The sequence below is a fragment of the Globicephala melas genome, chromosome 5 (assembly GCF_963455315.2).
Source record: "Globicephala melas chromosome 5, mGloMel1.2, whole genome shotgun sequence".
Lineage (NCBI taxonomy): Eukaryota > Metazoa > Chordata > Mammalia > Artiodactyla > Delphinidae > Globicephala > Globicephala melas.
Window position 1 is genome coordinate 37,604,005 of NC_083318.1, and position 15,166 is coordinate 37,619,170.

At 48.0% G+C, this 15,166-nt stretch overlaps 1 protein-coding gene across 1 annotated transcript in view; it reads right to left on the reverse strand.

Annotated features, from left to right (window-relative positions):
• SLC2A9 (solute carrier family 2 member 9) overlaps positions 1-15,166 on the reverse strand; it is a 183,937-nt gene that overhangs the window by 13,827 nt on the left and 154,944 nt on the right. The window contains exon 11 of the mRNA XM_030863845.2: positions 1,116-1,243. Coding sequence (XP_030719705.2) covers positions 1,116-1,243 — 128 coding nt within the window. The remainder of the gene's footprint in view (positions 1-1,115; positions 1,244-15,166) is intronic.

The window sequence follows — 15,166 nt, forward strand, 5'->3', positions numbered from 1 at the left end:
AGGCTCTGGAATGTGCTGGGCTTGGCACTAGTTAATGAAAAGAGGAGGGTTGAATTAGGCCCTGAAAATGGATGGTGGGTTCCTTCTCAGAGGTTTCTGTTGGATTCTCACCTTCACCAGTGGTGTCACCTGCTCTCTGGGCAGCAGGGAACCCTGGTGGGAATTAGGGCAGAGAAGCTTGACCCTCCCTCCTGGAATGTAGCTGGGCCCCTTGCTCTGTGCGGAACACTTGTAAAGTCCTCGTCTTTGTGTTCCTGGCCCTGGAGAACTCTCAGATGTTATTTCTTGCCTCTCCTGTCTTTTTTGTTCCTTCTGTTCCAGCCACACTGGCCCCTTTGCTGTTCCTTACACCGTCCAAGCATGGCCCTGCTTCAGGGCCTTTGTACTTGCTGTTTCTCTTCTTGGACATCTCCACTCCCAGGCTGCTCTCTCACTTCACTCAGGTCTCTGCTCTGAGGTCACCTCCTTTGAGAGGCCATCCCTGATTGCCCCACCTAAAATAGCATGTCCACCTCTGTTGTTGCTTCCCGTTTCAGCTCCAAGACCATGGAACACAGGCTTTAGTTCCCCTCTATCCTCATTGCCTGAAACAGTGCCGGGCACAAGGTAGGGACTCAGTAAATATGTGTGGAATGGATGAGTGAGTGAATGAATAGATTCTTTATGCAAAAAGAACTTGTATCTGTTTCCTGAGTTATCATTCTCCTGTCAAGGGTGGTCACCCTTGGGACAATGACCCCATTAGCTGTGGTGATGCTGGCGACAATGAGGATGCTACGTGCATGGCAGGGTGGCAGCGTGCCCTGGAGATAGGACACGGACCTTGTCTCACACCAGGACGAGTGCACTGTAAAAATGCAGGTTTGAGATTCTCCCCGAGGTTTCCCTGCAGACCCTCAGCGACGGGAAGCCCGCTTCTTTTGAGACGGCCCTTTTAGGAGCAGCTCCCGGACCACGCAGAAGGGAGAGAAAGGATTAAGGATTTAGGCCAAACTACATTTTTGCCATCCTTGGGCCAATAGAGTTTCCACTTGAGAGAGGCTCAGCGTCTGCGTTATGAGTCATCCATCACTCGGAGGGGATCTCACGAGCAACAGCCCCCTTGTTGGTCATACCTGAATGAACGGGAAGAGGAGCCCGACGGCAAAGTTGGAGAGCCAATTGACGGTTCCCGCCACGGTGTAGGCAGCTGGCCGCTGCGACTGCTGGAAGAACTCGCCGGTCAGGATGAAGGGGATGCCGCCTGCAACCAGAGCCAGGGCGCAGATTAATCTCCCTGGGAAGGTCAGGCCGCCAGCACCCATCTCCATGTGGCAGGGGACCGCCACCCGGTAAGAGCCGGCTCTACCTGGGAGAGTGATGCCTTTGGGAGTGGGTGCTGGAGTTACAGCCTGTAACCCCTAAAGGTAACATAAACCATTCCTCTGAGCTGGCCCACCCAAATGAGAGACGATTCGTCCTCTTGGCTTTCCAAATGGCCTCTGAATCAAGCTGTGCTCCTCCACAGACTGAGTACGATGGTATCAACATGATGTACCAGGCGACTGACACTGAATATATTGTGCTAGGAATGCTTATAATTTATCTTCAGAACAACTGAGTCAGCCAGGTATTGACTACCATATTCCCTGGATGAGAAAACTGAAGCGCAGAGAGGTTACTTGACTTAGCCAAGGTCACTCAGCTCCTGAGTAGCAGAGCCGAGATTCAGGTTTGGGACTCGACCTCCAAATCTCAAGGTTTTTCTGCTAATCGTTGCTTGAGAGGAGTCCTTACCTCCTCTCGATTGGATGCCTGGTGGGCCCCAGTCCCTGAGTCGCCCCAGCAGTGGAGCAATAGCAGAAACATCATTGTCATTGGGGCAGGACAATGCTTTATTTTGAGAGACTGTCCTGTGTGATTGCAGAATGTTTCTCACCCCTTGCCTCCAGAAGCCGGGAGTGCCCCTCGTCACCATGGCAACCCAAACTACTTGGTCACATTTCCCAGTGCCCTCTGGGCACCACACCTGGCTGAGATTCTCTGAGTCTGCACCCTCAGACTGTGACCCTGAGTGGGCCCTGTGACCACGTGCAGGACCTGGGGTTCAGGATGACACTCCCATTCCCCGCCGTCCTCAACAGGAGTCTCCACTCGAATCAGACCTACACCTTGGAGGTCCACAGAAAAGACAGGATGGGTAGTAGAAGAGGAAACCCTGAGGGCCTTTGCACATCTCAGTTTGGGAACCACCAGGCTCATTCCATCAAGATTCGGTGATTATTGGCTGTGCTGGGGCTGGCCCCACAGTCTTGGAGGAGAGCGGCAATGCCCCTGCCCTGCTGAGACTCCCTCATCTGGTGAGAGAGACAAGGTGACTTGTTTCTTGCAAAGGAAGTGAAGGAGCAATAGATAATCGCAGCATGTGGTAAGCACTGGAGGAAATGCTCAGGGCAGTGGAGGGGGTGGGGATCTAGGTTAACAGTTGTGGGGAGGGCCCTCCGGGCAGATGACGGTGGAGATGTGGCTTGAAGGAAGAGATGCAGCTTGTGAAGATTTGGGGAAGATCATGCCCGTGGAGGGATGGGAGGGCTGACACCCTTAGGGGTGAAAAGGACTGGGTCAAGGTCCAGAACACAGGCCAGTCTGTCTGGACACCTGAGGGAGGGTAGAGAGGCATGGAATGAGGTGGCAAAGGTGAGCAGGGCCAATTAAGCAGCCTCTGGAGATCAAGGAGAGGGGTTGCCATTGAAGAAAACCAATGAGGGGGTTGAAGTAGGGGTTGATGTGATCAGTTTGCATTTTGTAGAGATCACTGCTGCTTGACCGGAGGATGCAGGGCTGGGTGCAGGAGGAGGTGATGGTTGTCTAGAGCGTTCAGATGGTGGCGGTGGGGATGGAAGGAAGGGGCCGAATTTGGGAATTCTCCATCCCATGGACGCAAAGCTTTTAGACAGAGCGCTGCATACAACTGCAGCACTCAACATCAAGTTCAACCCAAGGTCACAGAGAGGACCACCTCAAGTCTGTGTCTCTCCAGAGTTTTCACAACAATCACCCAGCATGCTGCCAGCAAGCCCTGGACTCCACACCTCAAAAATGACTCAGAATGGACCACCCCCGACCCCTCGCTAGACTGTGAGGCCTCCAGGGCAGGCAGCATCTCCATTTGCCTGACAGAGAGTAGACAGGCGATTGGTATTTACTTACTTGAATTTAATGCTCAACATTTAATTTTGAAAAGCTTTGATATGCAGTTTATTACAAAAGGGGGAGTCTCTTTATCTTAAAGGTATCTATCAAAATGTGCAGGAACAATGATTGCACGTTGAAATGTGCTAAAACCAACCTTAGGTCTGTAGAGCATGTGATATTGCGTTGTTGGAAAGCGTATGTGTCACACACCCAGTTGGTCCTGCAGATAACACTGCCATGAGCCTTGCTGCATATCCCAGGGGGCAGTTCACAGCTATTCTGAAGCCTGAAGAGGATTGAGGGCTGGTGTTTCACCTTCCCTGACTTTCCTAGGTGTGTTTTGGAAGCATCTGTGGATAACTCAGTTAACATTGGTGCACCAGCTTCCAATGGAGCAGAACATTGACGAACCTGCCTCCCTGTACTTTCTTTGTGGCTTCAGGGCTGAGGCCATGACTTGTTTATTGGTTATGGCCCTCCTCCCAGCACAGCACCTAGGACACACATACCAGGTGCTCTGTAAAGGTTTTCAGGATCAGTGGAGGAATGATTAAGATACCCTGGGGTTCACAGGACATCTACATCAGGTCTCTGTTTCCTTCATCAGGCCTTCAGACCACCCCCAGAGAACAATTATAAGCAACCATGAGGATCCTACACAGCTCACTGTGCTGATGGGTTTTCATTTCCATTATTTCCTTTGAACCTCACAACCAAAGAAGGTGGTGAGGCATAGTGGGCTTGGGCTCTGTCGTCAGAACAGGGTGAAGTCCTGGCTCCACCAGATCCCTCTAGAATTCAGATCTCTCACATGTGAAGTATGATAGCAGGGACTTACTGCTGAGGGTACTTGTGAGGATTAAATGAACAATTGTGTGCAAGTACAATCGTGTGCAAGTCTGCCCCATGAGAGGTACTCAATAAGTGTTACCTACTTAATAATTGTTAGCTACTATGATAATAGTTTAAAACTCCTCTGAATTATTTCCCCCCTTTTTATGAGTTAGCTGAAGCTCAGAGAAGGGGAGTGACAAGCCCAAAGTCTCTTAACAAGGAGTGATGGTGGTAATGATGATGGTGATGGTAATGATGATGATGATGGTGGTGGTGATGATGGCGGTGATGGTGATGATGGGGTGGTGATGATGATAATGATGATGCTAGTGATAATGATGGTGATGATGGTAATGATGATGATGATGATGATGATGGCAATGATGATGATGGGGATGGTCTTGGTGATGATGCTAGTGAGGATGGTGATAATGATAATGATGCTGATAGAAATGAAGATGATGGTGGTAATGATGATAATAGAGATAATGGTGCTGCTGCAGCTGCTGAATGATGGTGGTGGTAACTATGTGACGGGCATTGGGAAAAGCATTTGACATACATTATTTCATTTAATTATCACTGCTATGTGGTAGTTACTACTATCATTTGTTTCCCATTTAACATATAAAGTAACCTAGGCCTAAGAAAGTTAAGTAATTTCCTCAAATTACATCTCTAGTGGGACTCAAACTCAAGGCTGGGTGACTTCCAAATTTGAGTCTTAATTACTCCATTGTGAAGGAAGCAAGTGTAAGACACTAACAATCTTTAAAATATGTGAAAGGAACTTAGCAGTCTTCATGGTTTTATTTGAATGCTCTTCCAAGTCCTGGAATTCACTTGTTTCTCTTGTGCCTAAAGGCATGGGTGGCCTGATTTCCTGAGTCTCTCATGGTCTGATTCTTTGAATTCAAGGTAAAATGAGAAGGAATGGGGTTTGATATGGAAACAGAACAGGTTTCTTGCAGGTCCTCTATCTTTGTTTTGCTTTTCAAAATGAAAATAATTTTATCATTTTTTTCTGATTATCATGAGTAATATTTGCTCCTTTTAAACAATTAAGGAAAGCATGCAATATAGAAAGGCATAAAAAGAAAACAAAAGTCATCCCTAAACCTTCCACCCAGGATGGATCCCCATTTGTATTTCGGTACTTGGCAAATTGAATGTTGCTATAAAAAAGCCTAGAGCGAGTCTGATATTTCTGCTTTAGTGATTGGCTTTTTCTGCTTGAAGCCCCGAAGGCATCTTTCCTTATCCTTGAAGTTTATTAACTTAACTATGGTGGGTCTTGTGTTGATCTTCCCATAACCATCTTTCTTAGAACATGGTGTGTCCCTTTGACTACAGATTCACTCTTTATTCATTTCTTAGGTTATACTTTTGAAAACTTCTGTTCTACATGTTGGATTCTTTATTCTGAGACAATTGTTATCCTCATGTTGGATCAACTTTGTCTCTCTTCTGCACCTACAGTCTCTCAAATGACTTTATTCTCTTGTTTTCTGCATACATACATTCCTCACGCCCTGGGCAATCTCTTCCCTCTTTCTCTTCTCCCTTCTTCCTTCTTCCATGTGCCATGTTGGTGCTTGCCCTGTGCTCCTGTTCTCCTTTCCTCCTTTTGTCTTCTGGGTTGTCTTGTCTTTCAAGCCACAGTTTGAGGTGTGAGTACGATCTTCCACTAACTTCTATAAAAGGTGGGAATGGGGTTGTAGGCGGAAGGTGGTGAGGGCTGCCGGAAGCCCCTTCTGGGAGGTCTGGGCTCTGCTTTTTCTTTCCTCTGAGATTTTGTGACCTGACCTACAGAACCCATTCCACAGGGTCAGGGGGATTTTCTACTTCTGTGGGCTTCCACTGGTCTTCTCAAATTAGGACAAAGTCTTGGAAATTGAGAAGCCCCAGGGCCTTTGAGGTTTGCTGTGGGGGAAGTCATCTTTTTATCTTTCCCCAGGATTGCTGACTCACTTCCTTACTCTATTTCCCTCACAGATTAGGATGTTAGTGTGAGAGTTCTTAACCGTTTTTGAATCCCCTTCTCTGGTTAGTGATGTTTCTAAGGAGTGGAGACCGAATTCTAGCCCCACACTAGAATTACCCTTAATTGGTGCAAATTTTCAAAGTCTATGGTATAATTTTATTGTTTGGTTGATGGCCAGTTTTTTTCGGTGTAAAGATTTGTTTGGTTGTTATTACTGTTGTTTTTCAAAACAAAAATTTTTTTTTCTGCTCATTTCATTAGATATTTGGGGGAGGGAGATCCTATAACCAGGCTATACATGACCATATTTACCTGAAATCTCTTTATGATTAGGTTTTTAAAACCAAGGTATTGGTGTTCCTTTTGGTAGGTGTGTAGATGCTGCTTATCTTAAAATTATATGCTTCAAAATAAAAGGGCAGTTGAAGACAATACTTTTGTGTAAAGGATTGTGACAAGGGGACGCCTTGTTTAAAATGATCTGTTTGGGGGCCTTTTATTTTGTGGACATTATTATATGAGAAAAGATTTTACATGCCTGATCTCATTGACTCTTTCTTCATGACCAAACTATGAGTTATGAATTATTATTACAGATTAGGAAACTAAGACTCTAGAAGATGAAGGGCCTTACCTAAGTTACTAGTCCCACTTGTAAGTGTTAGAGTTGGATCTTTTGACTGCAAACCCTGCTTTCTTTTGACTGCAACTTTCAGCTAAAAAGGATAGAAAGATGACAATGAATTTGTACTGTTGTTTCCCCGTATGCCTGGATACAGGATGGAAACAAGACATATTACAGCACTCAATACCTGTTGCCTAATCATACAATACAACTTAAACACTGAAGATAAGCCCCAATGATGACATCTCTTGGTCAACATATCTTGTTATCTTATTTGGCAATTATTTGTTATTTTATTTGGCTATCTTATTCTGGATTCCCCCAGAAGCAAACCCTGACAGTAGTTTATGTGTGAGTTGATCCTAGGAAATACTAGTAAAAGTGTGGGTAACTGAAGGAAGTGAATAAAAGATATGTCATCAACAAGTTACCACTGTGGGCAACCAGAGCTTACTCCGATTGGAGACCCTTGGGAAACTGTGGAAAACACATCTCAGAGCTGTCCCATCTGAGAGGCAAGGGAGCTGGGTATGGATCCACCAAACCTGTCAGTCATCGACTGAGGGCTGCTCTTCGGGCAGCGCTTTTGGCGGCCATAAGATTGGGCTAAGTAACGTCTGTAGGCCCTCAGGGTAAAGGTGCATGTGGTGGTAGCTGCAGGTCCTATTGGGATGCCCTGAAAGGGTTCGGGTTAGGGTTAGAGGGGATTTGAGGAGGGACACCAATCATCTTTGCTACTGACATCTATTCTCCAGGCATTAGACTTCACGATGGCCACTGCAATATGTATGTCTGAGTAGTTAAGTGTTTCTATCTTAGACATCTTAGTATTTGCTTCAGGAATGGGAGTAGAACACCATGATTAAGAGCATGGGTGGGATGTAACACTGTGGTTAAGAGCATGGGGTAGGGTATCACACTATAGTTAAGAGCATGGAGTAGGGTATCACACTGTGGTTAGAGCATGGGTGGGGGGTCACACTATGGTTAAGCTCATGGATGGTGGTACCACACTATGGTTAAGAGCGTGGGGTAGGGTATCACACTGTGGTTACAGCATGGGGTGGGATGTAACACTATGGTTAGAGCATGGTTGGGGATATCACACTAAGGTTAAGAGCATGGGGTGGGGTATCACACTATGGTTAAGAGCATGGGGTGGGATGTAACACTATGGTTAGAGCATGGGGTGGAGTATCACACTATGGTTAGAGCATGGAGCAGCGTGTGGCACAAAGCTCCTGTCTCCGGCTCACTGTTGTAACAACCAAGCTGTACTGGATAACTGCGCCCCCTGGTGTCCACAACGAGCAGCCATCTGACACCAGGTCTATTCTCACAACTGTTCTTTCTCCTCTGGAGACAAACCTGATTGAAATTCCCACATTTCTACCTACTGGCTATGTAACCATGGGAAAGGACATCTATGGCTCTCAGGTTTTGCATCTATGAAATGAAGATAACACTGCTTCCTACCTCTTAGTATTGTTTTGAGGATCAAATGCAGCCTGCTTAGCAATGCGTGTATGTCACGTTCCAGCAAACACAGCCCTTGTTATTTATGCCCGCGGCAAGCTTCCCTGCACATTTTCTTTAGCTCCCTTTCTCTTCCTCTGCTGTTTTCTAGCTCTTGCCATGTACCTGAGAAAAATCTCAATTTGTATAGAAAAGAAATAAAGGGCAACTGTCCAAACTTTCCTATAATTCATATTTATTAAAATTCTTCAATGGAACCACTATCATCAATTTCAAAAGCCCTTTAAAATGCCTAGAAATCCCTTTAAAAATCTCTATATGTGTGTCCATAAGTCACATACGCCTTTACATACATTTTCCCCTTAAGTACCAGCTTTGAAAAAGTGGCTTACTAAATTTTTTTAAATCAAATATAATCAGTTTGAAAATTCTTTATGGTTAGTTTGCTGTGTTTCTTTCCCTAGACTTAATCTTGTTTGTCCCTTCACTCACCCATTTTCACCCAACATTTATGTACCAAGTCCTGTGCTGAGCATTTTCAGAATCTACTAGCCCACATTCTAATCCTCACTGGACAGATGAGGAAATCAAGGCACCGAGTAGCAGAGTGGCTTGCCCAAGGTGGAACAAGCTATAAATGATAGGCGTTGTCCCCAAACCAAGAGCTTCTGGTTGGGGGAAAAGACTCTCTCCCCTGCCCTTTCCCCAGGAGACATAAAGGCAGGATTTCCAAACAGGTTTGTTTTATGATGGCAGGCGGGAGCTTCTCAGCAATCAGTGAGCACAGCCTGCAGCCTTGGGGGGAGCTGGCACCGGAACCCAGCCGGTGCAGGAAGCTGAGCAGTGCCCAAAGGGGCTACCCGCTCTGGAAGCTCCTTACCTCGGAGGATGCCTGTTCAGCCCAACAGGAGAGGCAAGGCTGTCCCCTTGTCTCTGGGGAGCTCGGATGCCCACCTCCTTGGAGCCCTTCCAGAGGTTCGTCCCATCCAGACTCTCAGTGGGCACCTCTGGCTCCACAGACCACATGTGGGAGGCTGTGGTCCTTCTCTAAGCCTCAGTTTCCCCACCTATAACCTGAGCACTGGATGAGCTATTTGAAAACTTAGTAAAGCCTGTCTACTCAGCACATGTAAATTATGACCATGCTGAGGCGCCCAGGCTAGTGGCTAAGAGCACTGGCTTTGGAGTCAGATAAACTCTCCACTTACAGTCTGTGTGACCACAGCAAGTCATATGGCTCTCAATTTTCTCATCTATAAAATGATGATAGAGCTGCAGTTCCTACCTCTTAGCATGGTTTGGGGATTAAATGAGACAGTGCTTAGCAATGTGTCCAACATGTAGCAAAGGCTCAATCATAACAACTGCTACCATCTTCTCATCATTCATTCACTTAATACATGTTCTTTGTGTATCAACTATGAGCCAGATGCTGGGACATCCATGGTGAGCAAGAAGCAGACTCAACTTCCGCTTTCAATGAGCCTCCAGCATCTGGGGATCCACTAAGTCAAGAAGGCCATGGGCTTCCCTGTGGCGCATTGGTTGAGACTTCGCCTGCCGATGCAGGGGACGCGGGTTCGTGCCCCGGTCCGGGAGGATCCCACATGCCGTGGAGCGGCTGGGCCCGTGAGCCATGGACGCTGAGCCTGCGTGTCCGGAGCCTGTGCTCCGCAACGGGAGAGGCCACAACAGTGAGAGGCCCGCGTACCGCAAAAAAAAAAAAAAAAAGAAGGCCAAACCCATCACAAGATTAACGTTCTCCTGGACCACACCTCTTCAGAGCAATTTTAACGATAAAAATAGTTCATGCATTGAGTACTTCCTATGTGTTAGACTCTGGAAAAGCTTCCCCTTTGTGGAGTTTTAAATTATTTCAGAAAGGGGGTGATAAATTCCATAGGGATACAGCATCAGACATTGCCAGTCATAGATAAGGAGGAATTACAAGTCAGCAGGAGTCCTTGGCCTGAACTGAAAGAGCAAAGACAGTTTGCTCCTTTTGTATCCAGAGATGCTGCAAAATCAGACACCACATGTCCAGCCCCATCCCCATCTTCCAGGTGTGGAGACTGAGGCCAGATTGATGAAGTGAGATTCCCTATGTCTCAGGGTTTCCAAGGTAGTCTGTCTGCTCTAGTCACGGTCCTTGGGAATCTGTAGCTCCTGCCTATGCTGACTATTCCCACTGCTGGGAATGTCCCCAGCTCTGGACATACTTCAGGGCACAAGGGATGTGGGCAATTTACTTATCATGGGCTTGGGCTCCCAGAAGGTGATAATATATTTGTGATGGCATCTTTCTCCCCTTCCTCCCAGCCTAATCCCAGCCCAAGCAGCTAAGCAGCAGAGGTCCTGACCCCAGCCGGTGGTCTCACCCGCATGGAGCATGTCTCCTAAGGAAAGGGAAGGGAGGTTCCTCCAGGAGGGGAATTGAGACTTGGCGTGAATTTAATTAGACAGAAGGAGGAGGTGCCGTCACCACCACCTAGTCCTTCCACGGATGGTGTCACTATCTTTTAATTGCTTTATTCTCTGCTTGTTTGTTGCGTTCTTTGAGGGCAGGTATCTTGTTTCTTTTGCTCACCATTGCCTTCCCCATAGCAACTGTGTTCCTTAATAGACATTTACGCTCAATAGATGATTGTGGAATGGACGAATGAACAGGAAAGGATGACAGACAGTTAAGCCTTTTAAGTGTGAGGTGGAAATTCACTCTGTGGCTGGTGGATGGAGGGCTAGCTGGGCCCCGGGGGCCAGCATGGGGCAGAGCACGGGGGTGGGTCTAGAGGGTGCTGTTTGGTGGGAACCCAGCTTGGACAGGGGAGATAGGACAGCAGAGGCATCGTCTGGAGGGTCCGCTTGGGTGGATCCTGGAGTCTAGGTTGCTACGCTAGGGGGTTTGGAGTTTGCAGGTGGGAGATGCGGTGGCCAGCTGAAAGGCTTTAGCAGGAGAGAGCCACGATGAGATTTGTGATGGGAAAGCAGTCCTGGATGCAGAGTGGAGCCTGTGTCTGTGGAGGGAGAGTGTGGAGGCGGACAGAGGTGCTGGTTAGGACACGATCATTGGGAACTTGAGAAAAAAGTTGGAAAAATGTTTGCGTAAAAGTATTTTGTGCCCTTCAGCATCATTAACAACCATCTTCTGATTCTAACCTGAATTTGCATAAGATCCATCATGAGACTTAGACTCTTTTCGGAACTGCGCTCCACTGAAACACAAAGTGAGTCCCCTCTTGACCACCAATTAGTATGTTTTGATGAAGACTGTAGTCTAGTGGTATTTCTTTAATCTGGACTTTTAAGTCAAATTCTTAGGTCTGAAAGTCTCTGTACTGGAGTTTCTGGGGGAGGGGATGTTTTCGAAGCAGCTCAGGAGCAAATGGGCCACATAAGGCCAAACGGACTCTGCTAATTCTAATTAAAATGAGGAGCTGCCCCACTCTAATGAGTGCAGGTAGGAAAACACATTCAAATCAGGACGTGTTCTGTTTGGTAGGTTCAGCACACTCAGAGGATGTGACAAAGCTTGATCAGGAGTTTACATTTCAATAAAGCCAGAGGTCAGAGGTCTCAGGAGTCAGTTCTCAGGGGCACAATTTAACGTCCTTCCTTATTTGGATGAGCACTAGAGGGGCTGTCGAAACAGACAAGCGAGGGCGACGGGAGAAGGAAGGGTCTTTAGGACGGATGCTGAGTTATAAGGCAGCCTGGAATAGAGTCAAGGACCCTGGGGACAGAGCCTGGCGCCTGCAAGTCCAGGCAGTCACACCCTCAGCCTGGGTCTCGGCAGAGTGGACCTGTATATGCGTTCAGTGAACACAAATGACTGAGTTCCTGCTCTGAGCTGAGGCTGTGCCGGGCACTGGGGATACAGCTCTGGTGGAGTCGTGGTCCCTGGGCTAGAGGGCATCTCAGACCCTGTGGGCTCATGGTGCTGTCTGGCTCAAGATCCCAGAATGCTGAAGCAGATGTGGCTGGTGACCCCCCTTTGTTCCAGGTGCCCCCTCCCACCTCAGTGCAGCTGGCCCCTCACCCACCTCCCGGCCACATCCCAGGCACAAGACTTTGTCTGGCTTTCCATCACCAGAGGGCTGGGGAGCTGACACCAGTTTTTCCCCAGACTGCCTGCAGGGAGATGCTATAAATACTTCGCAGGGAACGACTCTGAGATGTGTATTTCCTACAGCTTTTCAGACTTTCCCAGCACGATTCTGCTCTGGTTGCCCGTGGCAGTAATTTACTGCACAATGCACCTCCCTTCTGCTGCCTTCCTTTCCCCACCTCAGGTGCCCATTTCCAGGTGTTTCCTGGGATCATCTCCTAAATAAACGGGTTCCTTGAGTCCTTGTCTTAGTCTCTTTCTGGGGAAACCCATCCTGGTTTTTCAAAATCATGTGTTGTCCAAGACTGAAGCCGACACCAATTTGCCCTTTTCTAAACAAAAATTCATTTATAGTCTAGACTCCTGGGGCATCTGGGGTGACCAGCTTGTCCCAGCTTTACATACAGAACATCCTGTATCTCAGAAACCCTGGAGTGGTTGGTCACCCCAGTGGTATCTCAACCTATTTCCTGATCGCTTAGCAGCGTTTATTGTGTTTATGAGATGCGGGGAAAGAGAAAATTCAAGTTGTAAATATTTTTGGACAGGCCGAATTGATCTACATAAGGAAGAACTGAGAAGAATGAGAAGAGACAATGGAAAGGGTTTCAAATGTGAGCCTAGAGCGGGCAGGAGCTGGGCTTCGTGGCAACTCAATACATGAGCGATGCTGAGACCAAGAAAGGTGGAGAATGAAGTTTTCAACAAATCCTGCCGCCTGCTGAGAATGGTGCCCTAGTGCCTGGCTGTAGTAGAATTTAAATTGTTGCTTGTTTTTGGCTCTCAGACTGATGTTTCTGTAAATGTGAGTCTGGCATATGGCGGGTGGGCCTTTTTGGTTCATCAGGAGTTTTCCTTTGCTTCTTCTTTGTTCATCCTCCCAGGAGTCCTTGAGGGTGGCTGTGTCATACCCAACTGACTGATGGGTGAAGAGACTGTATGATGTGTTTTCAGAGACACAGGGGCTGCTCTTGATAATGACGTCAGGATATCCGGGGCAAGCTGAGACTGGCCCAGGCAAACTACTGATGAGGGAATCGGGCCCAAGGTAAAAATTCTCAGCTGAGGTCCCACAGCTGGTAAGGCAGTGGCAGAAGTGAGATTCTAACCCAGGTCTACTGGACCTTCCATGGAATCCTCTCAGTCAAGGTGAACAGCTTAAATAATAATACCTACCCTGTGTTGCCCACCCACGGTGTGGCTGCCTGTGCAGTCATAGTAATTAATTCTAATTGCCTAAGACTCTTACTAGGTCAGCAGTATTATCCCCAACTTACAGATGAGGAAACTGAGGCATGAAAAGGGGAGGTGACTTGCCCAAGGTCATTTACCTAATACGTGGCAGAGGTAGGATTTGACACGTGGTCTTCCTGACACACCAGCTATGAGGCTGAGTCGGGGAGCACAGAGAAGGGAGCCCACGTTCAGATGATTAAAACAGGAGACCCGGGGATGCTGCGATAGATCCCGTGAGGCCAAGTTGAAGTGCTCCGGGTGCGTGTGACCTAGGAAGGCCTTGGGGTTTTTCCTGATTTTCCTTGGGAGTTTCCCTCAGTGGAGAGGTGAGCTTATTCTTTTTTTCTAGGTGTCTTCCTCAAATCCTCGCAGCCCACAGCTCCTACGGCTGCAGCAGATGTTAAGGCTGAGAAAAAAGCTACCCCTGGAAGTCGGGGAGCGCTGCCTTTGCAGGTAGCCGCCCCAGCTGCGTTTTCATCCTGGGTTGGCTGTGACATGCCAGCCTCGGCACAGCTGAACCATTTCCAGATCAAAAGCCTAAACCCAATAGGGGTCTGCTCAGCCCTGGCTCCTGGGGGAGCAGAAACCTTCCTGCTGGGCGGGACCACAGCTGATCAGTTGGCTTGAATCCACAGCCTGGGTTCTCCTGCCGGTGAAGCTGCTGCCTTGTTGGAAAGGGCAAAGCCAGTAAGACAGCAGCCAAGGAGGACAACCTGCAGTGCCCGAACGCACCTGGCCTGCATCTGGTGGTTCCTTGTGGGGATCCCCTTCCCCTTCCTTTTCCCAACTGTCTGCCTGAAAACTCTTTCTCACCTTTTAAAATTCACCGCTGGCACCTTCCTCTGTGTGCCCAGAGACCCCTGCACACTGGGGGACACCACCTGTCGCCCCCATGGACCCATGAGGGATGAAGGGACAGGCCTGGCCTAGACGGGGGCGGGGAGGGGGTGTTGGGGGAAGGTGGGGACAATGGATGAATCAGTGCCCTTCTCAGCCAGCGCTGGACTCCAGGTCAGACTCCAGCTCCTTTCTATGGAGTCCCATCAACACTGTTCCTTGTATACCTCAAGTGATGGGGAGCTCACTCCTTGTGAAAGTAAGAGTCCAGCTGTTCGATAGAGCCCAGATCTGAGTCTTGATCACCTCTCAGGCCCCAGCTTTGGCATTACATCTTCCTCAGGAGGTCCTCCCTGAGGCTGGCATGTGCAAAGACCATGTCTCTGTGTCACTCACTGGTGCATCTCGGTACCTGGATCAGCACCTTGGGAGCTTCCCTCTCGAGCACGGAATTACATGCAGGGCCTGTGCACCGGCTGTTCCCTCTACCTGGACTGCTTGTTTCCAGATACCCGTACGGCGGCCTCCCTCCCGTCTCTCAGATCTTTGCTCTGTTATCACCTCCCCAGGGAGGACTTCTGTGCCCCGTCCCCATCTCAGCACTCCCTCCACCATTCTCCTTCCTCTCATCACTATCTTATATTTTTATATGATATTTATGTTTTTTAAATTTAATTTATTTATATTTTTATGTTTTCACTATAACCCTCCTCCAACAGAACGTCAACTCCTTGAGGGCAGATATATTGTCTGTTTTGCTCCATGCTCTGCCCTAATTTCTAGAACAGTGTTAGGCTCAGGGTATGAGAGCTCAGTAAACATTGGTAAATGGATGAATGAATGAATGAAACTGGCTGTTTCTCTACTAGGTGAGTCTTACTCATCTTTGCATCCC